The 26622-nt window shown below is 53.9% G+C and overlaps 6 protein-coding genes across 6 annotated transcripts; 2 read left to right on the plus strand and 4 right to left on the minus strand.

Moving 5' to 3' along the window:
- Positions 1-373: 373 nt before the first annotated feature.
- Positions 374-2093, minus strand: PG998_007471 (uncharacterized protein; the record flags this gene model as incomplete). The annotated part of the gene is given in 2 exon segments (XM_066874287.1): positions 374-2056; positions 2073-2093. 2 exon segments carry the CDS (start codon positions 2091-2093, stop codon positions 374-376), a joined length of 1704 nt encoding a protein of 567 aa, XP_066730232.1.
- Positions 2094-2224: 131 nt separating this feature from the next.
- PG998_007472 (uncharacterized protein) lies at positions 2225-3637 on the minus strand (the record flags this gene model as incomplete). Its single annotated transcript, XM_066874288.1, has 4 exons — positions 2225-2633; positions 2729-3111; positions 3163-3270; positions 3488-3637. The coding sequence occupies 4 exons, from the start codon at positions 3635-3637 to the stop codon at positions 2225-2227; spliced, it is 1050 nt and encodes a 349-aa protein (XP_066730233.1).
- Positions 3638-4819: 1182 nt separating this feature from the next.
- On the plus strand, positions 4820-6146 carry PG998_007473 (uncharacterized protein; the record flags this gene model as incomplete). The annotated part of the gene is made up of 2 exons (XM_066874289.1): positions 4820-5077; positions 5175-6146. The coding sequence occupies 2 exons, from the start codon at positions 4820-4822 to the stop codon at positions 6144-6146; spliced, it is 1230 nt and encodes a 409-aa protein (XP_066730234.1).
- A 261-nt stretch (positions 6147-6407) lies between these two features.
- Positions 6408-7407, minus strand: PG998_007474 (uncharacterized protein; the record flags this gene model as incomplete). The annotated part of the gene is made up of 3 exons (XM_066874290.1): positions 6408-6819; positions 6916-7074; positions 7136-7407. 3 exons carry the CDS (start codon positions 7405-7407, stop codon positions 6408-6410), a joined length of 843 nt encoding a protein of 280 aa, XP_066730235.1.
- A 3625-nt stretch (positions 7408-11032) lies between these two features.
- On the minus strand, positions 11033-12050 carry PG998_007475 (uncharacterized protein; the record flags this gene model as incomplete). Its single annotated transcript, XM_066874291.1, has 3 exons — positions 11033-11575; positions 11637-11846; positions 11907-12050. 3 exons carry the CDS (start codon positions 12048-12050, stop codon positions 11033-11035), a joined length of 897 nt encoding a protein of 298 aa, XP_066730236.1.
- Positions 12051-23589: 11539 nt separating this feature from the next.
- PG998_007476 (uncharacterized protein) lies at positions 23590-26269 on the plus strand (the record flags this gene model as incomplete). The annotated part of the gene is made up of 6 exons (XM_066874292.1): positions 23590-23637; positions 24380-24456; positions 25072-25637; positions 25688-25932; positions 25988-26068; positions 26123-26269. The coding sequence occupies 6 exons, from the start codon at positions 23590-23592 to the stop codon at positions 26267-26269; spliced, it is 1164 nt and encodes a 387-aa protein (XP_066730237.1).
- Positions 26270-26622: the final 353 nt, after the last annotated feature.

Genomic DNA, 26622 nt, shown 5'->3' on the forward strand with positions numbered 1-26622 from the left:
TGCAAAATAAGCAATACAGCAACCCATATATTTCGATACGGTCTACTATTACGTGTCCAGTCCCACAATGCGGTATCCCGGAAATATTTGCTTACAGATGTACGTTAACAGAACACGAGCATTTAAAGTATTGCAGCCGGAGCGAGCGGATTACGTTAACATACTAGTGAACAGGGAATGCAGCTCTGTTGTTTCCATCCAAGAAGCTGAACATACGCAAGGCTCCAGCATTTGTATAATGGAATTTCGTATGTAAAGTGCGAGATTCCAATAGCTCCTGCCTCCTCAACGGGACTCGTGGTAAGCTGCATGCAAAGGGTCACAACTGACACACTCATATCACTCTCGACTACAGAATTTGCCTGCCTGTCATCTACTCTGCTCTACTAGCACTTTCTTCGTCGGGTTCAGATAAGATATCCTTCTGACCGTCGACGGACGGCGACCAGCTCAGGAGCCTGATGGCCTTTACAGGCTGAGGAACCAGGCGGTCTATTTCGACGGCCCAGCCGATAGTGCAATATGTGAAGGAGATGCAGTCATCCCAAACGGCCATGAATGAGACAGGCCGGCTGAGCCCCAGGCCGGGACTCGAGGCGATTGCAAACCCGCTGGACGATTCGGACAGGAAAGAAGGCAGATGGGCCCCGGGCTCTGTCGGTACCGTCAGGATGTAGATGCGGCCGTCGACCTCGAAGCAGATGCGGCCGTTCCTGATCGAAAGCCACCCGCCCATGTCGAACCGGTCGCTATCGCCCTCGGACACGGTCTCGATGATGGCGGTGCAGCCCGAGGTCGCCGCCGACTCCGGGTCCGCGAGCAGGGCCGGCCAGTCCGAGCACAGAAAGATGCGACCAGCCCTCGAGACGCCCACCATGAAGCTGCCCGAGAGCATGCCGGCGCCCCATTCGTCTTGCTCGAGCGGGATTTCCGAGACGTGCAAGTCGGCGTGATTAGGATGCCTGCCCGCCGCCGGCCTGAGGGGGATGAAGTGACTGCCGCCGCTGGGCAAGGGGATGACCCGGTTAGACCCGCGACCCTGGGTCTCGAGCACAGCGACACTCTCGAGCACGAAACTCTCGGCGTCATCCTCGTCGTCGTTGTAGAGCGGCTGCTTGATGTGGAACGTGTTGGCGCACTTCGCCGGCTGTAAGCGGCCGAGCGACGCCCCGGTCGCCTTGTCGTGAAAGTGGTAGCCCTTGCGGGCCATCGAGTAGACGACGGCGTCGGCGCCCTGGTCGAGGTGGCCGACGGCGCCATGCTCGATGTCGATGTGTGTCCGCAGCAGTGACGGCTTCGGCTTCGGCTTGTCGTCGTCGTCATCGTCGCCATCGTCGTCATCGTCGTCGTTTCTATCCACCAGCTTCTTCATGTCGTAGACGAACCCCTCGCCGTCGGAAGAAACGACGCACAGCGTGTCGTACGACAGCTGGTATCCCCTCGTCTCGCAGTCGTGGTGCAGCACGGCGGCCCGGCGGAAGACGCCGCGGTTTCCTACGTCATCGTCGGCCTGCCAGACCTCGATAGAGTTACCGAAGCGGTCCCACGCCGCAAGCCCCCTTTCCATGTCGTATTCCAGGTGCGCGAAAGGTCGGACGTCCCTCCGGGGTAGCTGCCAGAGCAGTTCTCCCGTGTCCATGTCGGTGACATGGAGGCCACCGCCTTCGGCCGTCGACACGATGAAGCGCCTTTTGAAGTCGATGCGAAACCGCCAGACGGGGTCGCCGCCGACCTTGAATGTGCGACCCCGGATGGCCGGCGAGTCCGACTGCCAGTTCCTCCGCAGCTTGGCCTGCCGCTTGCAGAGGCCTCTCCACGAGTCCACGCCCTTGAAGTAGTCGGTCAGGGAGCGCTTGTCCCGGAGGAAGGCCAGGTCTCTGCTGCCCTCGGGCCGGTCCACTTTGGTTGGGGAGGCGTAGATGACCTCGCGATGGGCGTGTTGGATGAACTGGTGCCATGCTCTCGAGGCCTGGGTCAAGCGACCTGTGCCCTCCACATCAAGGAAATGCACGATTCGGACGACGACCTCGGGGGTAAGGCGGTCAGAGGATCCATCCTGGGCTGTCGTTTACTTGCATGCCACAAACGACCATTGCTCGACCGTTGCAGATTTGCGTCGAGGACGGCAGGCGGACTGGGCCCCGGCCTACGTCACATGCATTTATGGGGCCAATTATGTCATAACCTGCAACTATCTCCATCTAGAAAAACGACCTTCTTCGTTTCATGCAATCGCAACTCGCGCTTCGTGCATCCAAGGGTGCTGGTCGCGAAACAACGCAGCACCGTTCGTGTTGGGTGTTTCATGGGTGAAGAACTCCTTGGTTTGGATGATGCCATGGAATTCCCCGTTGGGCTTGACTTTGGCCGCTTCGCGGTCCGCCAGAGGGAGTTCCTCCATGCGGCGATATATGCTATCTGCCGGCTTTTGGCTTCCGCCATGCGAGTTGTCAGGGATCAAGTGTTTTCCCCTCCTAAATATCTGGCGCGCAGCCCCGAGGCAGAAGACTGTAAGAACGCATGTCCCTTCTGCAAGACCCAACAGATTGGGCACGGTAGAGTAATAGCTTGCGTCCTTATCGTGCCTCAACGTGAAGGCAGCGTGTACCCGGCCAGCGGCGAATACGCACGCCCTGCGGTACCAATGAGAGCTTTCGCATCAGCATGGCCATGATGAGAAGAGAAATGTGACGTGACGACGAGGTGTCGATTGGATAGGTATACTCACAGCGTTCCCACCGAGAATAGGAGAGCGAAACCGAGTTTGTGCATTCGCATTATGCGTCGCTTCTTGACGGCCCTTTGCGGAAGAAGCAGAACAACGAGGTTGAACACCAGATTGAGCACAGCAACAGTAGCGCCCAGCCTCTTCCCATCAATGCAGTGGCCCGCCTCCCAGGGACGCCATATCTTGAGCTGCGGGATGCAGGACAGCCAAGTTGCAATCACGGCAGCCACATAAAGCAGCCCGTTCATGAAGGAAACGGTGTGGCATGCCCAAAAGAACAGGCCACGGCCGGATGGGGCAAAGATGTGTACCCATTCGACCAACACAGCAGCCTTGGCAAATATCATGGTGAGGCCATAGCAAGTGTCGAAAACGAATTGTTTCTGGCAGCGGTGAGCTTTGTGGCAGCCCAGTCCTTGTTAAACGACGCCTACCTTGATGAACGGCTCGAGATCACGTACCCGCACGTCCCATAGATGCACCCAAAGGCCCGGGCTCTGGGACAGCAGGACCACGCTGACGAAGGCGCCGAGAAGCGTTATCTGTAGAGAGCTCGAGGTTCAGCGTTGAGGACGTCAAGCCTGATGACAGCAATCCCTTACATATCCAATAAGTCCGAGGCCTGCGCGTGGATGGGGACCGGAAAGGGGTTAGCTTCCCATAGTATAGTACGTTGATGACAACAAGATTGCTGCACATACCATCTTCTATCCCGAGCTTCCTGGAGCAGAACAGCCGAGAATAGGCCCGGAGCATCACCATGACTGTTGCGATGGCAAGGCAGACGCTGGCAGCGGCTAGGCCGCATGCATTGCGGTTAGGCGCAGGATCGAACCGGTGAACACCGTCCGGGGACGCCTGAGCCGGGCCATCGAGGGTGTGCGGCAGCCGCTCGGGTAGTATCGACATTTCGGGCCCAAAAGATCCAGAAAGTCGATCAGACAGACTCCGGGCGCTCGTTTTGTTTTCAAAGGGGGAGGGGGGCGCGCTGACTAGTTATTGCCTATATATAAACGGATATGATGACCACAGGCAGCCCCAACACGCACTAGAAGAAGCAGTGCATTCGAAGGATTCCATGTGGCATGCAAGTTATCTGAACGCCAAGTCGTCCAGTGCATGGCAAACAAACAGGCAGAGGATCGGCATCAGCAGCTGCCACACCTATGCACGCTGGTTTGCGGCAACGCCGAATCAGATGGGCTGGAGTTGGACTCAAGGGGGGCCCGAGTTCTGCATGTCAGCAATTCAGCTCGTGGAAATTCCTGCTTACGGCACATTGCTGGCCTGATGCGTCTCTTGGGTTAGTTTCGTAAGCATGCAGTGGGTTTTCCATATGCATCATGATGGTCAGACAGCCCTAAATATAAACAAGGCAACTGGACTCCGAGATGCCCGGGAGAAGCCACATGGGGCGGGAGGCTCCCGTCCATTGACAAGCTGGCCGCCAGTGAAACTAAGCCGCAGGACCACCCCCCTTTTCACGGCAGCCGATGACAGGCGTAATGTGGCAGAGCATTAAAGGCATCTGAGTATACACCTTTTATAGCAGTAAAACCAAAGCTTAATATTGTGGGTCCGTAATTATAGCATCTAGTCTCGAGATGACGGAAACCAACCAACCCAGCAATCTATCGATAACAGCAGCTTACTGCAATCCTCCCTTTCACTGTGAGGCTCCGGCGGTCGATGGAGAGTTCCGAGGTGTCGGTGCATGTTTGCATGACTTCGGTCTAAAGGGGCCCACACTCGGGCTGGGTTCCCCATCGCCAGATCCTAGAACGACCAACGATCTGCTGGGAAGCCCGCTTTTAGGGGCCACCCGAACTATCTACGGACCCTGTTTTGCGCGACGCGAGTACGGCAAAGACTCTTCACCAAGTGGGACGAATGGGAGGGGCAGGGGGGCAAGATGAGATCTCTGCAAAGTAATCGTACCGGCTGTGCCGAGATAGCTGCCGTTGCGACGACTAGCGGAGCTACGGTTATAATTACGGGCAGTATCTTGATCGAGCCGTATAGATCACTCCTTCTTTCGCTGATTTTATACAAATCCTACTTGCCCAGAAATCAGTCACTTTCAAAGTCATCATGGGTTCTCTTGCCGATCCGCGCGCCGACTCCCGCCTCTTTGAGCCCATCAAAATTGCTAATGGGAAGATTACACTGAAGCACCGGGTCATACTCGCCCCGTTGACGCGAAACCGAGGCACTCCGCTCAATAAGGAGTCGACGCCAGAGAATCCTAATCGGCTATGGGTTCCCAACGATTTGATGAAGGAGTATTATACGCAACGGGCTACGGATGGCGGTCTGGTCATAACGGAAGGACTCCCGCCTTCGCTTGAGGTTTGTCTTCCCTCTCTCTCTCTCTCTCTCTCTCTATGTGCTGGGCTCGTTCCCCGGCATCGGCAAGCACCAGTGCTTACCACAAGAATCATCACAGGGCAACGGCATGCCGGGGGTACCGGGAATCTTCCTCCCTGAGCAGGCAGAGGGCTGGAAAGCCATCGTCGAAGCCGTCCACGCCAAGGGGGGCTACATATATGCCCAGCTGTGGCACTCGGGCCGTGCCAACATCCCGCAGATGACGGGCACGCCCATCCAGGCCCCGTCGGCTGTGCCTTGGGACGACCCAGAGGAGAAATTTACCTACCCGCCTCCGCACACGAGCGCCCAAGTCAAGTACGCGGACTACCCGCCCGTGGAGATGACGACGGCCAAGATCCAGCAGACGATCCAGGACCACGCCGACGCCGCCCGGCGGGCTATGGAGGCCGGCTTCGACGGCGTCGAGCTGCATGGCGGCAACGGCTACATCGTCGAGCAGTTCCTCAGTTCCAACAGCAACCGGCGCGCCGACGCGTACGGCGGCACGCCCGAGAAGCGCTGCACCTTCGCGCTGGAGCTGATGCGCGCCCTCGCGGGGGCCGTGGGCGAGGAGAACCTGGCCCTCCGGCTGACGCCGTTCGGCCTGTTCAACCAGGCACGCGGCGAGCAGCGCCTCGAGACTTTCGGCCACCTCTGCCGCGAGCTGAAGCGCACGCTGCCGAAGCTGTCCTACGTCAGCTTCATCGAGCCGCGCTACGAGCAGATCTTCTCGGCCGGCGAGAAGGACAAGTTTCTCGAATCTTGGGGCATGCCGACGGTGGACCTTTCCATGTTCCGCACCATCTTCGCCGAGACCCCCTTTTTCGTCGCCGGTGGCTTCGACGACAGAAACTGCTGGGGCGTGACAGAAGGGGGCCAATATGACGGTATCCTCTTTGGCCGATATTTCATCAGCAACCCCGATTTGCCGGAAAGACTGCGTAACGGTTACCCGTTAGCCAGATACGACCGGAGTCGCTTCTACGGCCCCTTCGAAGACCTTGCTGTTGGGTACACGGACTACCCCAGATACTCACTAGCAAGATGAACAAAACAAACTTCAGTAGAGCCATAGTGGCATTGTAGAAACGAGACTGGTATATAAAGTACAGCGTATCTATCGACAGACAGGACGGTAGAGCTAAAATCGAATCTACCGATCATTATAAACTACTTCCCTATCCCCTCCTGTTCTCACTTCTCTCTCCCGGAATTATTACACAATCTTCCCCGTGGTTACTTCTGACAGATAGATCCAAACCAACCAAGCAAGCACCATCCGAATATTCCAACAGCGTCTCCCGGTTTGCTACTGGAACAGCTTGATGGAGTTGATGAGCCAATAGGCCTCAGTGTAGGCCTTGGGGTTCTTGGCCACGTATTCCTTGCAGTTCGGTGCCTTCTTGACGCAGTCGGGGCTGTTGTTCCACCATTCCTGGCTGACCTCGCTGCCGCAGAAGTCGGTGTTGATGATGATGGACTGCGAGTGGAACGTCTTGCCAACGTTGCAGCCGCCGTTCTTGGTCTGGAAGTCGGAAAGGGGAGCGCCCCAGCTATCCGGGTTGGGGTTGTTGGAGCGCGCATCGGCGGGTACCTGGGCCTTGGGCCAGAACCAGATGCGCAGGCGCTGGCTCTGGATGTACGTGGCGTAGACGCCGCCGCCGACGTCGTTGAATGGCGTCCCGTAGGAGTTTCTGGGGCCCATACCGCCGCAGCCGCCGCTAGACAACAGGGGTTAGCTACGTCGGCCTCCAGGAACTCGTCATCGCTTTACCAGACTGTTCGACGCGAATAGAGAAGGACAAGGGGGCACATACCCGTTGAGGTTGCAGTTGCCTTTCGGATCCTTTGCTCCAATGTTGGTGAATTTGCACTGCTCTGTTGTCCACAGGGTCATGGAGTTGCCGTCTTGGAACATGGCGCCCTCGATAATGTCGATCTCTCCATATGGGTTTTCGTCAAAATTGAAAGTCCAGCTGTCCCAGTGGTGGTTAGCCGTCAATCCCGAAGCACTGGAAAACGCACGCAAGAGCTTACAATGCGGGCCACACGCCGCACGCGTACCCGGGCATGTGCGCAATGTCTGCGATCAGCAGCCCGGTGTCGAACGAGTCGTGAGACTCCAGCCTGACGCTGGCGCGACCTTGGTCACTGGTCGAGTGCGTAGTGCTGGAATCGACTCCAATGCGGACCTGGCTGCCTTGGACCTTGGCAAGCCCTCGAGACTCGGCCTCCTTGCGCGGGAGGTAGTTCACGAAGCCGCCGGTAGGGTCGCCGTTCGGGAGTTCCGTAGACTTCAGCAAGGGCATATCGTTAGCTCATGACTCGCGCCAATGTGTGCATCAACGGAGCAGTGTCGCCGATGGGGAAAGCACTGACTGGCTTGAAGTTGAAGCCGTCGAAGAAGCTTGAACCAGCATAGGTTCGCTTAAGCGAGAGCGCATCGGCGGATGAGAAGGCGAGCATCAGGGCCGCAAGCGACGTGATTCTGGTTGAAGGAGACATTTCTTCGAAGTTCTAGTGAGGGTTCTGCTCTGGTGGCTTGAGAACTGTTGTATTCACTGCTGCTTGCCGACTTCTGTCATGACTTCCCCCAACTGCATCGTGGGCTCTCGTGTCTTCTTATACGTCAGTGTTATGCAGACAGGCGCTCCTACGATGCCCAGAACTCACGCGATCACCGTATGTGCAGGCACACCGGTCATGCCAAGATTGAGGGCCCAAGAGGATCCTTCCTCTTGTCTATAGGGAGAAGAGGAATACACGAAGGGGTCCGAAGGGGTCCGAAGACGTCGTCGGCGATTTTCGGACCACACAGTCGTGTCCAGGAACGGATATGGCCTCGTTGGGAAAAGGGGTCTTCCCATGTCCGTGGGGCCGGGGGCGGTGTTCATGCAGCCTCCGTATGTGACTGCTGTTTGGCAGTCGACCCGACCCGTCGAAACGGTTGATTCTCACGTGAGGTTCGTCCAGAAATACACACGAGCAACACATGTAGGCCAGGGCTCGGGTTGGTATTACCGCTACGGGACGGGTTTCCACAATTGCTCGTGTCAGCAAATTCCGCAAAGAGACTACCGTCGTTGCGGGGGAGGCCGGACAGCCGGGGGGCCACGATCCCATATGGGCGTGGTGCTGATGCTGAGCACATGGGGGCTTTTCAGTCTTGCATTCACAGGCAACAAGATATCTCCCCGCCAAGTGTTACTATATGATGGAAATTATACATCATTAAATCCCTACCGTATAGAGCCCCTAGCTCCACAACACTTACCACATCTGAGTTAGATGCAAGAGTTATAGTTACAGTTAATCCCACTCACATCTAAAAATAGCCCGTGTATTCCTGCGTCATATCCTCTTTTCTGACTTAGCTAATCTCACGTGCCACAATGCTTTTGTGCAACCCTTCGCAACAGATTACCGGCCTTGGCTCATACTGAGAAGGATTCGAGTTGCACAAAAAGCACATTGCTGGGTATGAAAAAGGACTGCTTGTCACAGGTGCTTCTCATGATATCGCTGAGGACTGACTGGCTTATTTCGTTTTCTTTCTCATCTCCAACAGTCCAAAGGCATGGCGCTGTTATCTAGCTGTTGTTGTATTGCTCAACGTCAGGGGGTTACTACGAAGACAGGAAACCCCTAGCCTCTCAGGCGGCATTAGGACTTGGCTTAGACAAAGGGGCTATCCTACCTCCTGTGTCACAATAGAACGCAAAGAGCCCCCGAAGACATCTGGCTTTTAAATGTTTCCGGCATCGATTTACGGATTCCAACTCAACTTTTGACACTGAGCCTCTGAAGCCGTTGTCCTAGGAGCGAAAGGTGCCTGGCAAGGCTTGAAATCGTCTTACTAACAATGCAGCAAAAGAGCAAACTTGAGTATATCTGAGAGTCTGCTTCCATAAATTCAACCCAATGTCTTGCCATCAGGTCATGGTATTGAGCGGGAGACAACGAATTCCGTGGATCCCAATCAATATATGCAACCCCTATTCCTGGTCGATGAGTACCTCTCTTAACAGACCGACCTCCTTGGACGTGAGGGCCATCATTGAACAGGTTCTCTATTATACTCATACGATATACCATGTGCTTTGCAGTAAGTCGCCATCAGAAAATCATTTTGGATGCGGTGAACTTGGCTGTAGGCTATAATTTCTCCTCTGGCTTCGGGGCCTTCCAGGCATGTGGCGACGTCGAAGAGAAATTGCCAATGGGTGGTTGTGTGCCCTTAGGTATAGGAGGATATCCCGGAGGATACTTGGATAACGCTTCGACTGAGGCTTGTTCTGAGGCAGCGAGGGCAAGAAAAAGGGAGTGGGATTAGAGACGACGATGAGGGGTGTTCAATTACACAATTCATTCGAGAACTGTTGTTTGATTCCCTCGGTGACACTCCGAATGCCTGCTTCCTGAGGTTTTCTGGAGCCCGGGGGAGTCTTGAGGTGCTGTTGTTCTCATGACGGTAAGAGGACGAGCCGAGTAAGGAGCGGGGCGGTGCTCTACATCGGCTTAATGGCTCCGGGCTGGGTGATGCATTCCTTGCCGAGAAGGGAACTGTCGGCACCGGAACTGGTCGAGGCGTGTTGTTTAAAGAGAGAGGTTTCCCCCGTGGATAGTAAGGAATTTGTCGGTTTCTTGGAACGAGACATTTCCCGTCTCTCTTTCTCTTTCTCTTTCTCTTTCTCTCTCTCTCTCTCTCTCTCTCCCTCCGTTCTGTTCTCCCGGATAAGCGGCCCTCAACCCCTACGACGCGCACAGACGACAGGGATGCACCCTCCTCCTCTCATCTATCTTCCCACTGGGGAGGAGCCTCGAGTACTCAAATGTCTAAATTTCCGGGCAGCCCCCGGAAAGAGAATGCCTTTCTGGAATCGAATGCATTGAAACAAGAACGGATAACTTTTCAGCACTTGCCTTCCAGGCTATGCCGTTTGGTGGTTCTTGGCCATGTTGTCAGGCCATTCCAGCAGCACTAGATGGACCAAGCGGTTTGCAATAAAACGATTTTCTCGTGAAACCCCACCAGGGGGAGGACGGGCGGGGGCTGGCCTCATCGCCATCACCATCAGCCAACCCGAGTTGCTCGTAACCCGTGAGGAATATCGTGAATGGTATGTCACGTTGTAGAACAGGACCAAGTCAGTCAGGTGATCAACCAATGGAAATGGGTGCAGTCAAATGCACAAGAGGCAGCGAGGTGTTTGTTTGAACCAATTCCTCGGAGGCAAGCCGTTGCATGCTCTCCGGGGTTGTTTTGCTTCGCTGTTGCTATCGTACAAATGCTATTTCCTCAAGCCCCCGCTCTTTTGCTTCTCCGTCCTCCACCCCACAAGACCATATAAGACTAATGTTTACTCTGGCCGTTAATCATATTGGCCACGGGAAATATAACGCCGGTGCCAAGGCAAAAGATCCTCGGAAAAGAATTGAAAAGAAGAATCCACCAAGCCAGTAGCCGTGGCTTGATCTGGCCAGAACGGCCAGCCGATGCGTTTGGGCTACTCCAGACTCTCCTGCTCCAGAGCCTCTGCATGAAATACCCCTTTTAACGGGCCAAACGAAGGGAAACGATGTAAACTCAATATATTCCAAAAGCAAAAAAAAAGACATCTCAAGAATCGTCGAGACGCATTGAAGAAGCGAAGCGAGCCATTGATATACCGGCGCCCATTTTCCGGTGACCGGTGAGGTGCAGCCAATGGAGGCTTTGACTGAACTGCCGCACCATGGGTAGACAGTAACCAGGAATCACGCTGACCACCGAGCTGCCTAGATTGTAGGGGACACGACGATGGGAGGTTGGACATTCGGATCAATGTTGAACCTCTCGAGGCGACAAGAAACCCCTAATGACAGTTGTGCCTTGACTTGGAAGTGCAGCGTGTTTCGGGTGTGGATGTGTCCAGTTGATGGGCGTGGAGTCGCTCAGACAACCGCGACACCCACACTCCGCTCTTCTTCTAACCGGCGGACCATCTCGCGCTCGCCAGGGCTGCGGGGGTTGGCGTCAATACCGAGAATGGCACTGATACGGGTCTTGTCATGCTTGCCGTAGGCAATATCCCGGTCGTTGGGGCTAGTGGTCGGTGTGATTGGTGTGTGGGCCGGGCCATTGGCCACGCTAGACTTCCAGGCCTGCTCCAAGAAGGCAGGGCTGGCACCAGTGCCGTAATCGTTGGCAACGGCACCCCAAAAAGAATTGCGGTGGGCAGCGTAGATGGAGTGCAGCCTGGGCAGGTCGATGTGCGTAGGAGGCTGAGGCATGGAGCAGTCCAGGCGAAGGGCCGGGGCGTGGCTCGTGGGCGTCTGCTGCTGGGGGAACGGAGAGGGCGCCAGGGAGCGACTCGTCTCGGCACCGGGCGTGGGGTAGCCAAGTTGCGACATGCTCATAGCGACCGGCTTGGGGAGGATTGCCGGTAGCCTGGGCGAGGCATCAGTGCCGCTGGTCATGATGCTAGGCAGTTGGATCTGGCTGGGAGAATGAGGGCCATAACTGCCAGAGCTTCCAGGGGGAAGTGGATCGCGATACCGCCTCTCGGATCGGGGTGGGCATGGAGGCCGGGAGGATCGGGGAGTGCCCCGAGGAGTTGGAGGACACAGAGGTGGTGCGCTTGCGGCGGTTGCTACCATGGCTAAGCTGGTGGTAGTGCAAGCGGCAGGCCAACTCGGTTTTCTTCAGATGAGCGGCGATGTGCTTATAAGGCATTTTCTGGAGACGAGTTTGCAAGAGATAGACCTCCTATTAATAGAAGCACATTAGTAAATTGGCTCATTGTCCCCTTTTGGCGATTTGGCTCACCTCATCCTCGCTCCATGCTCTGCCTCCTCCTGTCGATGCGAGCTTTCGGTTCTTGGTGATGCCATAATCATGACGGTCAAGAGCATCGCTGGTGGGGTGGTATGCCATGTTGGTATGGGCGTTTAACTGCATTGAAGGTGACATATTGGCGAGCAGTTGTGTGTTTGTTATCGTGAAAGGGTGAGACGGTGCGGCCTACGAATCGAAAGTTGAAAAAGGTGTCGTTGAAAAAGGAGCAGAGCTAGCTGCTGGGAGAAGAGTAGTCGAAATGTCGGGGAATAAAAGCTGTATGTTGTGGTAAACCGATATGTAGTCGAGGGAGGTTCGTGTTGCTGGTATCCAATCCTTCTTCGCTCGAGGCTATCTCTATCCTGAGGCAAACTGGAACTTGTCGTGGTGGCACGCTTTTGGAGGTTGAAACCGGGCACTACTATCCAAAGATACAAGACGGATAATCGATCGAATGGTCGTTCAAGAGCCAGATCGGATCAACGGACGAATGTAGATAGGTAGGTATTGTATTTTCCCAAAAAGAATGTAAGCAGCCAAGCCAGTTGGACAGGACAAAAGAGCGTGGTCGCTAGCTGCGAAGAAGAAGGAAAAAGAAGGGAGGCGCGCAACAACGTCGTCGGTGATCGATGCACAGGTATACCAAGGATGGTGTAGAGGAAAGAACAAAACAAGAGGCTGAAAGACGCTGGGGAATCAAGAGGCATTATAATGGTTATGCATCTCCTCACAGCCTCAGTATAAGTGAGTATCAAGCACGACAGGGGGCCGGTACGTACTTCCAGGCGGACCGGGATAGGCCAGTATCAGACTCTTGGTGTGGACACCCGCAACACACACCGCAACGTACGGCCATGTTACAAGCCTTACCGGCGACCCTGGCGTTTTGATGGGCCATGCGTGACAAGATCAGAAGCATAAGCTTGGCTTGATCCGCATTTAGCTGCCATCCATTCGGTCCAAAAGCTAAACGTTCAGACCCTTTGCCGACGACCTTGTCAGGTTTGGGCCTAGGCTCGAGGGTGTGCGTGAGTTGCAAGCTCAACGGCAGCGTTTGAACTAGTGATAGCCTGGCCTTGCCATTTGAGATCGGAAGAGATAGAAGCAACAAAAGAATGTTCGATACGTATCGACTGAATCGCAATATTGATACGTCTGGCATCTTGTTGATACAAAGATTCGAGACGGGCAAGCCATGGTCCGTCCAGCTCTTGACTAGCAGAGCCGGATGGCCAAAAAAAACGGTGGCCCCATGTAGGAGGTGTTTACACACCAGATGTAGATCAAACCCGAGGATCAGAAAACAGAACCAATTGAAAGAAAACAGGCACGCAGTACCAGGTTTGGACGTAGGAGCAATCGTAAACAACACCCCTGACATCACGAACGGCGTACCATTAGCCATGCATGCGCGCGCACACGCACACATCCCACAGAAACCCGGATCAGGTATTCGCATGTGTACGGGCAGAGATGGATGGATGTAGCACTGGAAACAATTCCTAGTGGATACGATTTCTTAATTTTTTGTCTCTTTCTTCTCTTCCTGTTTCTCTCTGGCGTTCCATTGAAAGTCGTCGACTGGATCGCAAGATGTTTCGGCGGTCGGGTAAAGATGGCGGTCCCCCTTCTTCTTCTTCTCCTTCCCCCTCGGTGGAGGAATCTGAACACGGAGGGTATTTCCTAATCAGCACGCAATGGGCATCTGCAAAGGACTCGTCCCGCCCATATCTCCTCGTTCCAGCCGCACTCGACAGCCGGTCGGCGGAGCGGGGCCTAGATGGGAGAGTTCCGGTAGCGTGTAGTACTGCAATGTCCAGTTGGCCGGGCCAGTTGTGGGCTAGACTGACAGGCGCCTCGGGACAGATGGGACGCACGCTTGCACGATCTCTCGCCAAAGTGCTCGCTCGCTTATTCATTCATTCGGGCTGGTCTGGTTTGAAAAGGGCTTGCAGGCAGGCGGGCGGGGAGGGGAGTAGGGGTGTCATGGCAGTATCGGAAATGGTTCGAGGAGTGGGCAGGAAGAGATGGGCAAAAGTGAGTGTGTGTTTGACAACGGAGAAATATTCTGTCAAGGACGTTGCTTCAACGTGTTACAGATCAACGCGCTTGTTGTCAGCAAGCCGGGGTTTCGATTGGCCTGCCGCACCCCCACCTCCTCTAGACAGCGGCTCTGCGGCAACAGGCCTGCAGGCCTTAGTGACTTTAGCTGACTTGCTACAGCGCCTAGGCCTAGAAGAGTCAAACTCCGGGGAGGCGCCCCTCCTTACACCCCCGTCCACACCTCCGTCTTCCACCCACATTGCGCACCTAACCCCCTTGAATTGAACACACATGCCCATTCCAACCTGCCAAGTTCCTCGGTGCTTTGCGAGAAAGACAGCAAGATGGGAAAAACTAGGACAGGGACCGGGCGTCTTAGGCTATTCCAGCAATAGCAGTGTTGGGATTGGTCCAGTGCAGTGTAACCTATCGACCAGTGCAGTGGTCAGTTCCGCTTCCCATGGTACTGGGACTGGGCAGAAACGGAACTATCCACGAGTGAGAGCGCGTCAGCTCAACGGTCGGAAGGCCGTGCTTTTTCTTCCGTCATAAGCCAGCCTGGCTATCGCTCGTAACAGTCCGCCCGTTTGGTTTGGTCTGTGAGAATTGAAACAATATTGTTCTACGCCCGTGTTTCTACCCTAAGCTCCGTGTTTGTATCCATATGGCCCCGTATGGAAGCTCTGCCTCTATCGAAAATGCCGCGAGACGAGCCGCGGCTGACTTCTTTCTGAGCTGGTTTCCATTGGTTCCGCACATGACAGGTAGGTAGGTATTCATTCTGCATCTATGCGCATGTGGCGAACGCGACAGACAACGTCCTATAGTTTTGGTCGGTTCCATCTCCGTCAGACGCCCACGGATTGCCACCAGCCTGCTACGTGAAAATCCTTCTTTTGACTCGTATATCGACAATTGCCATGTCGCAACGATGTTTGCTGTGACGGGCAGGACGTCGCGCCGAGCGCAGATACAAAGTAGTTGCGTCCGGCAGTGCCGCAAATCGAGAATTGCGCTGTCAAGGCTCTCCACATACGCACGGCAAACGTTTCCCGAGCGGCAATAGGCAATGATGTACGTGCTGGCATTTTGCTTGGTTTGATCTCTTAAACCGTCTGACTAGGTCCTTGTTTGCGTTATGTCGCTATAGCCTTAGTGGTGCTACTATGGGTGCCCCGTCCAGAGCCGCATCTTCGGTTGCATAAGCCGTAATCCTGATCCTGTATGCACCCAAAACCCCTGAAACCTGCTAAGAGCAAGGGTCGATTTCAACTTGGTATCAGGCGGTCCTGACTCGACCCCGCCTCCGTCTATGCCAAGCAGCCAAGGACAGTTTATTCTGATTTCTGCAGCAAATGAATCCTCATGTTGTATTATCTGATGGTATCATCGACTCTCTCCTGTCTTGTTGTGTGCCTTCCGTGTGTCTTTGGGACGGTCGACCCAAAAAGCGCACCAGAAGATTTTGGGTTTACCACCGTTGAGATATTATGTACATAGTTCCCCGGTCCATCTCATCCGACTCAGGCCCAATCGTCTGAGCGTTTGCAGTAGAAAGCTTGGCTGCCTTTACCTTGATTCATTTTCGAATGTCATCGTGGGGTGTGCATAGCCAGTGAGTCAGAAACGGTTCCCGATGGATATCCATCGTTATGCCCATGGGTCCTATTGTCTATAGGAAAAGGCCACCCTCTGGAAAGGCAGGGGAGATGCACGCCACAGCCACTTACACGTAACTTCGACCATGGCTTAGACATCGAGAGGTCCATTGAGGTAGTTTCACACCGATTGGAGATTTTCTGCATAGAACGAAACGCGCCTCGTTGTTTGCGGCGTTTGTTCCCATCGTTTTCGCAGTGATCGCCGGGAATGGATCGTTGTGCCCTTCGTCATGGATGACTGCCCAGTATGCCCTACGTAATAAGGACATAATGCATAGGCACCAAGCAGTCTCAAACAGCCCGTCTTGTCAAGAGATGTCCCATGACCCTCACGACTCATATACTGAAGCCATTACCGATACTACTCGTCTTATGTTGGCGAGCTTGTCAGCCAGGTTACACGTTACGCTCGCGATATATCCACGTGCTCACACGCATCTGACAACTACTCCAGATCAAAATACCGGATGGGTTTGGTCTATACTCGATCTCCTACCTGCCACCGAACATACCGAAGGGTTGAGGTTTCGGCGCAGACAGGCTGCTCCATGACTACACGTGTGGTAAGGAACGTGACTGAACGAACCATTCAATGCAAAACACCACAATGGGGCTTGGGAGTTTGTCAGGCTGCTTCCAGCCAATCGACACCCTGCCCTGTTGCAAGCCCCCCATTCATGCGTTCTTATCGGTTCGCATGTCACAGGTTAGATGATCGATGTGAGCTGTAGAAGCCCCTAGCCCCAGCTCACCGACTACAACAACTGTTCCAATCTGAGGATGAAGCTCACACAGCCGAGGTGTCCTGTTCCACAAGCACACAATACGATATATACGACGGCGTGAGTAGTATGTCTTCTGCCTCCTCTGGAGTCAGGAGGCCGAGTATATCCGACTAGATACCAGGATAGCATGATAGTGAGGGGATATACAAGTCAGACACTTATGAAATGGCTGCGTTCTATTCCGTGACATTGCTTATTGTGGACCATTCCGACGTTCTTCTAGATACCCGTCTACTCGTCATCGGCAATGCCGAAGGTTGGATGACACATCTTCGTACGTAGCGTGTTGTTGTTCATCTCGTCTACTGCCATCCCTACTTACTTACTCAATACAGCACATTATCGGATATAGATCCCGACACCTGTGTGGTGATTGCTGTCGAACTATGGAGATGAAATGGTAGGCGGAGCCGCCCTACACACATCATTCTCAATACAAGAATTTGGATTCACTTAACGTTGGCAGCCTGCAGCGCAGGACATCTAACAGTGGTAGCCAATCGCTCAAGGGCAGGTCGTCGTGTATGGCATCGAGCATCAATAGGCCGGCTATTCCATTTGAGCGAAGACCGCCAAGCTACTCCGAATCACCCCAAAAGGACACAAGTCTTGGCTGAGTAGAAAGAAGCTGACGCTATGTATGACGTGAAGCTTGTAGCATAGCTTGTTCAATTGGCACGAGCCATATGCATCATCTATCGAAAGTGAAACCATTCTTCAGCCTTGGGCAAGCCGTTCTGGGAGCAGCCAAACATGAAAACGACGGGAAGATCGTCGTCCGATATTTAGTTGATCGCCAAGCGAGCTGGCGAACCTTATCTTTGCCCCAAATCCTTGGTACAATTGCAGAGAAGGGGAGCAGGGACAAAGAAAGGGTGCCATACCCTGATCTTAATTGCCTATCAAACACCCAAGATCTGCTTGGTGGTACTCTTGCGTTTTGGTTCAGAAACAACTGTAATTCCCTGGATGGTTCAAATCCCAAATGCTTCGATGGGGTTAAGCTTGTCGCTGATCAGCCACGGAACGGAGCACACCCCGGGTTACGTCCTGAAAGATAAATGTCATGTCGTACAATAAGTGTGTATGTGTGTTTGTCAAATGTATGTGTGGGCGTCTGTGCTCCTATTCGGCGTTATCGTGATCCCTGCCAGGAGCCGAGGAACAGAGCCGCGAACTTCAAACCTCTTTTCTAACCTAGACGGTTTCAAAACCATCCTCCCCGCACTCCAGCTCATAGAAAAGAGAGAAGACAATACAAAGAAGAAGAAGAGGGGCCTTCCCAACGGCGAAACTACTAACACGTAATCCACCTAGGAGAACCAAGATGTGAGAAAAGAGAAGCAGCAGAATAAGCATTCACTTCATCCGAGATCACCCCAAGTTTTTGTGATGACGGTTGGAGAGACATCGGACGACTAGACCGCTCGAGGCTCGAGCAGGCAAGGCCAGTCTCTTGCCCAAACCAGTACCCAAACTCCGAATGCGTGTCTGTCTGTGTTCTTCCTCCCCCTAAATCCATCCACGATGGGCTAGGATTATTCCATTGCAGACACAGCACTGCCCCCTTCCCTACGTGAAGAAACGCATCACCCACGGCAGGAGAAAGACATCGCAGGGTAGACGATCACCGCCCCCATTACGGAGCCACAGAGTACTGCCACAGAGCCCAGATGACTTCGTCTCCCTTGACCCTGCGTACATCGGCACTCACTGGCAGCAAACTGGCTTACCGGTCTGGTTTCCGCCACGATGGGGATGATGCTCGCATGAAGTCGACCTTATCATCAAGTGCATCTCTCTACAGGATAACCAGTGTTGGCCTTTCTCACTAACATGGCCTCGAGTGTATTTGGACAGGAGACTGAAGGCCATTGCCAACTAGCTTCTTACCACGAACCTTCCTCTCGAACCCTTCCTCCGTTCCCTACCTATGTAACGATCCACCCGAAACCTTCGTTGCGGTCGGGCTTGAGTTCTGTAATGCAAGCTCCCCAGGTGGCATTCGGAGACAGCTATCCAACACGATAAGTACAGGCTTCGAGCGTGTCGTTCGTGAAAACTGCTGGCGTCGTCAGGCCCTACATGGGGATCTGCGGGCCCACGGGTCAAGATATATTACATGTGCAATGCCACAAATCTGTCTATCGCTGCGTCCCGGTTATGGTCGCCGCGTCTGGAATGAACGGCCGTGTTGAGCCCCGATGTTTTATCGTCCCGGAGCTGGGCGCCCGCATGCTTGAACTCCCGGGATGAATGGGGTAAGAAGGAGTTTGAGCGCCACCCACCCAGCTCGCGGTAAGTGTTGCCCCTGAATGCGACTTGCCCAGCTCTCCGTGCGGTGGGAAGCATGCGGGACATCGTCCTCCTTCACCTGTATTGCATTCTGTAAATGTTCTTGTGTATATTGTTCCTAAAGTGCGCATATCTTGCTCGGATAGAAAGGTTGCATTTTCAACACAAAGTGATTTTGATAAGTCAGGCCCGACGCGGTAGCTGCACCCGTCACCAAGGCATTTCCATACTCACCAAGAACTTGATTTGATGCACTGCGAAGAACTTGATGTATTCCGTCCACCTCAGCCATGTTGCCCTCGTAGTCACATTGCGAGCCAGCAACAATACTGGTTCTAGAAGACCTGGTTGCGATCAGCATGTTCCAATCAGCCTCGGCTGGGTACTAGGGTGATATCAGAGGCTATTGCATGGAGGCTTTCGCGCATAGCTCCGGCTTTCTGGCGGAATGGCTTCCAAGATAGTTGGCTCTCCCCCCTTTCTTCGTTTCTCGCCTGCACCATCGCTTGAAGATACGGGGGCAGCTCAAGTATCCTACGGACGTTGTATTCGTAAGCCTGTCATTGCGCTCCCAAAGTCTGATGCTGGGAACACTCGGCTATTACGCTTATTCGGTTTTCGCAAAGAACAGAGGGCATCCCTTCTCCGGGGGGCTGTATGAGGAACTGTTATTCGGCTCAAGCAACTTCTTAACACTACCAGAATGGTCCGAGCATGTCTAGTTGCACTGGCGATATCATGGAGTGGTCGCAAAACCCTTTCTGGGTGTACTGAGGCGATTCCCAGAGTCTGTGATAGTATTGCGATGCATGAATGTTGCCAGAGAGGGTTGATCGTGACATGATTTCGAAGTCCATCAATAGCGATTCCAGTGCGCTGAGCGAGCCAAATATGCTGTGTGAGGCGGCAGGCAATGGCAGGCAACGACAGTATCTGTTGGCCATTTTCTTCCACTGGCTCTCAACTGCCGTGTCGCTGCCCTGCATTGACGTGGGACTGCATGCATCGCCCGTGCAACTCAACACGATTGCAACGACTCTTGAAAACGACTCGCACGATTGTTGAAAGGACGATCTATTGCCTGCTGCTTCTGCGTAGCCTCCCCTGGGGCCGATAAACTGGCAGTGCTGCGATGAAACTGCCATCTAAGCCGCTTCTCTTTCGATTTGACTACTCTGCTTCAAAGTCAACGAGTGTCGTCATTATTCTCATTGTGGGTGGCGACGACAGCGTCTCCTCGGTCAATTCATAAGCTTTGAGAACATGAGAGAACGAACGACCTCGCAAGCCTATGTTACCTATCATGGGGTGCAAGCCCAGACGCTCGCTGGCGACTGAGCCTGCAATCCCACCTGCATCTGGCCGATATAGGTACATTGCGAGTTCCAGAGTCTGATGTAGTGCGGTAGATTGCGGGGAAAGGTAGCAGTACTCTCTCCAGTAGAGCCCCGGATCCTGGCAAATGCTCTAGACTCTCTGTATCAGTTTGGGAGCACAGCATGTAGGCCTCATACGAAGTTACCCACTCTGCCAACGGCCATGAAATGCATGCTCGATCATGCTTTTGGTAGGGACAAATTCGGTTAATGGATTAGACGTGGCGTGCAGCTTGGTGCTGTAAATAGTCACGACCGGTTTTCTTATCTTGTTTGCCGCGTTGGCAAGATCAGACCAGCGTGGGCCGCGATTCCTCGGGGGTAAGGATTCCACCATCGCCACAAGCCTGAGTTGTAAAGATTGAAAATCCCTTTCCATACATTCGCATGGGAGGCCCTTCAAGCACAGAAGGCCACAAGCGAGGCGACCGTCTGTTTGGCCAAACCGCTTCTGAGTGGCATCGTTTATGGCGTCGGCAACTAGGAGACACGTCTGCGCGGGCACATTGTGCTGGCTAACCAGACGTGATTTGGCAGCCAAGCCAAACAAGTTGCACATAGCAGTTGCCTAGTCCACTTCGGTACAGCACTGTATAAGCGACTTGGTGGCTGGTGAGTGTTTCCCTTCCTGTCAGCTGGCGGGTGTAAGGACGACATGATTTGCAAAGAAACACATGCCTCCATCTAACTCTATCTATCCTCTGTCTTCCTTGCATCTTCCCTTCCTTTCAGGCGCGCTTGTATGCTCCGTCCTGCTGGATTATGTATGCTCTTCTTCCCCACAGAAGAGAGTAGGCCAGCTAGGCTCTGGGCCTTGCTTACTTATGTACAGTACTGCGAATAGCTCCCTTAGATTGATGCCTCTTAATTAAATCTACTATCATATGGTGCAGATCTTATGCCTTAAGCCCGGCGTTTCCCACAAGTAGCCGAGACAGGGATGACAAGAACACACGGACCAGGCCTGTCAATCGCCATGCCACCCCCCCAGAGTGCTATTTGTCGTTTGACAGTTTGGATGTGTTTTGTTTCGTGTCGTCCCCAGACCCCCATAAAAGACCAAAGACGAGCCTGGCTGGTGTAGGTGAACAGAGGAGATGGAAGTGTGCCTGATGGCGTGCTGGGTAAAGCCACCATCGAGCAAAGACCATCATCAACCTAAACAGCTGGGTAAACTCTCCCTCGCAGCCTCGACCTAATTCACGAACCCAAGTACATTAGTGAAAGCATGTACTGTACGGACTTAGCTGTAACGTGACAGCTTCAGGGTCCACGATCAATGCCAAGACCCGACAGGCGACGGTCCTGTACACATGCAGTACCGAGTTTATGTAGGTAGGTATACTTGGACGCGAAGTACCCAATTCTATCCCAAGGTGTGAATGAGCGTGATGCATTGCATTCAGCCTCGGTCGGCTTGATCTTTGGGATAACCTGCAAGAACGTTGCTCAACCAAGATGGTGATGGCACTGCTTCTAGTGCCTAGAGGCCGATTGCTGGGCATCCTGCTGCGAGTCTCTGCACCTGCTGAATAACGACTTGACATAGGCGGCGCAGAACCGAGGTGCGAGGCATGGGCCCTACTTCCTCCATGTACGCAGTATCCACACGCCTTGGCCAACGTACATGTAGGCTCCTCTAGTTGAGGCTTCACTACATACGTATTGTGCTCTACCACCGCCCGACTGTGCTTCGCAACATAAGAATAGACGCGGCGGGCTGGACTAGATTGAATGCAATTCAACGCCAGGAAAAGTGACAGGTTATCCCGCGGTCCGTCTCTTTCAAAACCACGGCTGGCCTCCTTTCCTTTCTAGCGCCGCAAATTGTCAGGTCTTGGTCATTCATTTGATCACAAGCGGGTTGATGGAAAAACCTGTTGGTATTGCGAATCAATATGTGTCATCTAGGTGGCTCATCTAGGTGGCAGTTCTCTTTCTGACAGGCGCCTCCTTCCCACCTGTTGCGTCCAGCATCCACCACCTCCCTCTCGTCTTATCTCTTACATAGCTCTCCAAACAACCAGTCCCAATCGGGACCAACGACTGAAAAGTCCAGATTGCTTTTGCCCATGCAAAAGCCTACTACAGTCAGTGGTAGAACTAACACGGCGCGTAGCAATTAAGCGGCGCTGCTCGCGTACGCGTATTGCCACAGTGCCACTATCTACTTGAACCAACAACCAACTGACATACCTCCCAGAGTTTCCCGCGTGCCCGTCTTTGTAAATCCATAGGTTATTCCGCAGAACCCGATCGGGTTCCATCTTATACCACCCGGCAGAAAAAAGAGATAAAGAAAAGTGTAATACTTTCTCTCTCTCAACCCACAGTCGTCTGTCCATAGCAGGTGTGTTACTTGTTAGTTCTACCACCTACATATCCCGTACCGTACTCGACTACATTCACAGACAGTACCCTACTGGAGGCTTATTAGACTTCATTCATTCAATTGACAGGGCAGCCAGCATCTCACTTGGACTCCACTTCGGGCCACACACGCACCATCACCCCCCCGACTTGGTGCCCCGACCGACCGACCCAGGGACAGGGAAACACCCACTCCAACCAACCAGAAGCTCGCGATACTCTAGACACTAGGTGAGTAGTTCGGGCCGGGGCATTTTTTCTCGAAACAGCTGCCTGCCACCACTTTTATTCTTCCTCCTCGGTGTTGGCTGATAAGTTATTTGCCGTTTCCCTTGCGGCCTTGTTTGCCTGTCTCAGCCTTGCGCTACCAGTTTTTCCACCCGCACCCGATGTTTTTCCTTCTTTCCTTGACCTAGTGGCCCGGGCCCCCCTTCCTCTGTCCTCTCTGTGCCTCCCACGCTCCCAGCTCCTCGTCCTCTTGTCGCGTACCCAGACCTAAAAGTAGTGGTCAATACTTGCCACCCCATCTTTTCCAGGGAAAGCACTACTTGCTAGGTTCCACGTCTCTACTTCCATCGTACATCGTCTGCATAACCCTCCCTCTTCCCTTGACCCTCGTCCGTCCTGACTTTCCCCCTTCCCACTCGAGAGTACCTGCTACCCAGAAAGTGCGAAAGAGGAGACGGATACTTCCCATTCTCTAGCTTTCCACGTACCCGACTCCCCAGAGTATCAGTACTTCGACACTGGCTCTAACGCAGGCTCTCGCAACTATTCTATTTCATCTCCACATGCTCAATTCGATTTTTGTTTGATCGATCTACAAACCCGCACGCAATACAGTACCTGGTTGGCGGTTCATACCTCTAACATACTTCAACTCTGTCGAGTCGCAGCCCAGATCAGAACTTTCTTTGCTCCCTCACACGCAACACGACAGACCCGAGAGCAGCCAGAGCGCGTCTCGACTCGTTTCCTTGCCCGTCGTCTCGGTTTGTTTCCGCGCTTGTCCTGCTGAGAAAACAAGCAGCAGCAGCAGCAGCAGCAGCAGCAGCAGCAGATTGCTGGCCCTCCGTCCCACGCAAACAGATTGCGAGTATAATCTCTGCAGTCAAGTTTCAAGTCGCCCATTGACGGCTGATTCATGCAACTCGGTCGGGTCGAGTTTGGCAAAGTCGAAGCTACATCGCCCGTAAGTCACTTACTACAGTACTTTCTCTCAGCTCCATCCATTCTTTTCGATCCCCCTTCGAGATATTGCACCCACCTTGCTACCCGGGAGACGTACCTGTCGTTTTCTGCTGCTGCATCAAGCAAGCAGCACCACACCGCACGCACCGACGCGTATGCGCGCGACTTGGGCTTGGCTCAAATTGTGCTGGACCCGGCGCGCAAAGCTTTTGGTCATATTGCGTATCGTTACCATCATTGCCATCACCCAGCTAGTTTGCTGCCAAATCCCAATCTTACCCGGGTACTCCGTACCTATCCCCAAAAAGTCACCTGGAATCTTCCAGGTAGCTACATACCATCATCATCCTCGCACCCCATCTCATTACCGCGTCGCAAGTTTTCACCCATCCCCCTCTTCCACACACACCAAACCCCAACTCCCACCCGCCTTCCATTTGGTATTCACTCGTACTTTGCCACCACGCTCCGGGCGCCGCCAGTTGGCTCAAATTTCCAGCCATCCATCCCGCGTCAGTCCTCTCTCCTCACCGTTGCTGTCAAGTTATTTTGGACGAGCAGACCATCTCATCTCGCTTTTCACATCACATTCTCTGTTTCCAGTATCTCAAAGCTTTGATTCCGCCCGTCCTGCCCAATTTTGACGCGATCGGGTCGAGCTTCGCAGAGGAGGAAAAAATTGCTTCCCTCTGTACCGCTACTTTTGACATCCTCCCAAAGCTGACACGCTAGTCTCTTCACAGATCATGCAGCAGTGGCAGGTCGGCCCTGTGCCGGAGTACCTTTACCAGAGCTCCGCCCAACATGCGAATGACATGCAGTAAGTACCCAATTCTCTATGTACAAGTCACTTGCTTGGTTGCCCATCCCATCCTACTCTATTCTATTAAGCATTTCCACCTCTTATGTGACTTCTTCCTGGCTCTTCTCAACTCCACTTGGTGGAAGGCAACCTAGTGGCTGCTTTCCCCCTCGAATACCCCAATCGCTCCCACCTTCTCGCACACGTACCCATGGAGCACCGGCTTGAAGGTATACACGAAAAGGTCAGGACAGGGTGGATAGCTGTACCTGATGTATACCTTCATCCTTGATGTCACATAATGGACGTTGTCACTACCCTTCACCGGCTTGAAGCTTGGCACTGGGTGTTACGTCCCCTATAACTACCGCACGTCTGGGTGTGGTTCCTCCTGCCGCTGCCGCCATCACCGCGGCGCTTGTTCGTTGTTTGCCCCGGGCAGGCGCCGCAACACGAAGGAGCGACCCCTATGCCGCCCTGGTTGCTCAAGTAGAGCAACAACGCCACCCAAATACAAGCGACAATATGTGCAGCCATTATGTTGGCTTCATCCCAGCGCTGCGGCCGCTGTCTTTTCATGCGACACGAAGACGGAGTTGGAGGGACCTGACTAACAATGCGCCCTCGGTATAGTTCATCGCATCCCTACCAGCAGGCCGATATGAATCGTCGGCCTGACTTCACCGGGTACGCTCAACAGGCGAATGCCGCTACGCAACAGCAGCACCACCCGCAACAACATCAACAGCCCCATCATGGTCAGCATCCTCAGCAGCACCCCCAGCCGCTCCAGCATCAGCAGCACCAGCAGCACCCACAGCACGTGCAGCATGCCCAGCATCCTCAGCACCCGCAACATCAACATCCGCAGCAGCCGCAGCAGCACCATACGACACCTGTGCAGCCTCCTATGACCATCCCTCAAGCTGCTGCCCCTCCCCAGCAGCAACAGCCGACACCCACGCCGGCGCCAGCGCAGCCGCCCCAGCAGCGTGGACGTAAGCGACCTGCACCTCAGCAGCACCACCCGCAGCAGCATACCCCCAGCCGCCGCATTCGCAGTTGCATCCTCAGTTGCAACAGCACCAGCCTCCCCACCAAGTACAACAGCCGCCGTCGCAACAACAACAACAGCAGCAGCAACAGCAGCAGCAACAGCCGGTCCCGCACCCTCAGGCGCAACAACACCCAGCTGTACCGTCGCCGGCACAAACACCTGCTACGGTTCCTGCTTCCGCCCCCGCAGCAGTTGCAACGACTGCTGCCCCGGCCAGCCTACCAGCTGTTGCTCCCTCGCAGGCCACCGCTGCATCCACCGCTGCAGCTGCTGCGGCGGCCGCAGCAGCCTCGGCCGCCGCCGCGGAGGATGCCAACTCCACCCCCGCGCCGCCCCCAGCAAAGAAAAGTCGAACAAACACGCCCTGGACTCCAGCTGAAGAACAACGCCTCAAGGCTATGAGAGATCAGGGAGCTAGCTGGGCTGAAATTGCGAAGGTCAGTCACTTCGCTCGAATATCAAAAGCGAATCTAACCCACCTGCTTTATTTAGACTTTCCCGACTAGAACAGAAGGCAGTGTCAAGAAACACTGGTATAAAGACATGCACTACGCTGAGTTTGCCGAAGACGAGGTTCGTTGTCAGCCAACCAAGAGTCGGGCCGGACATGCTAATGAAGGTTGGCAGAGCCATGCACTTCTTACCGCGATTAAGGAGTATGAAAACAACAAGTGGAAGAGCATTGGCCAAAAGGTTGGCAAGCCCGCGAAGGCATGCGAGCAATATGCGAAAGAGCACTTCCCCGAGCTGTTCCAACCCCCGAAGGCACGTTAGGATCCTGTCTCGGACGCTATTTCTCCATCAGCTCCGTTGCCAACCGTGGCGCCGCGTCGGAAGCCCACACGCACACGTTCTGGCGTTTTGTCCGGCTCATTCGCGGAGCAAACTTCACAGAACAGCAGCTTCAGTGAGACAGGGAGCCAAGACACGATCTGAAACTCCTACTTCAACAAACAGCTTCCAGGTGGCCCCAAGAAGTTCTTTTCGTATTTCTCTTCTCTTATCTTTTTCTCATACCCCCAAAACGCATCTGGTTCCAGTCGTTAGCTTTGTAGCCGTATAAATGGCTGTGTAGGAATACATGAGCACCAAAACAGAAAACTCAGCACCGCCTTCACGGGCCTAAT

This window comes from Apiospora kogelbergensis (genome assembly GCF_038363985.1).
Source record: "Apiospora kogelbergensis strain CBS 113332 chromosome Unknown utg000005l_segment0_segment0, whole genome shotgun sequence".
NCBI lineage: Eukaryota > Fungi > Ascomycota > Sordariomycetes > Amphisphaeriales > Apiosporaceae > Apiospora > Apiospora kogelbergensis.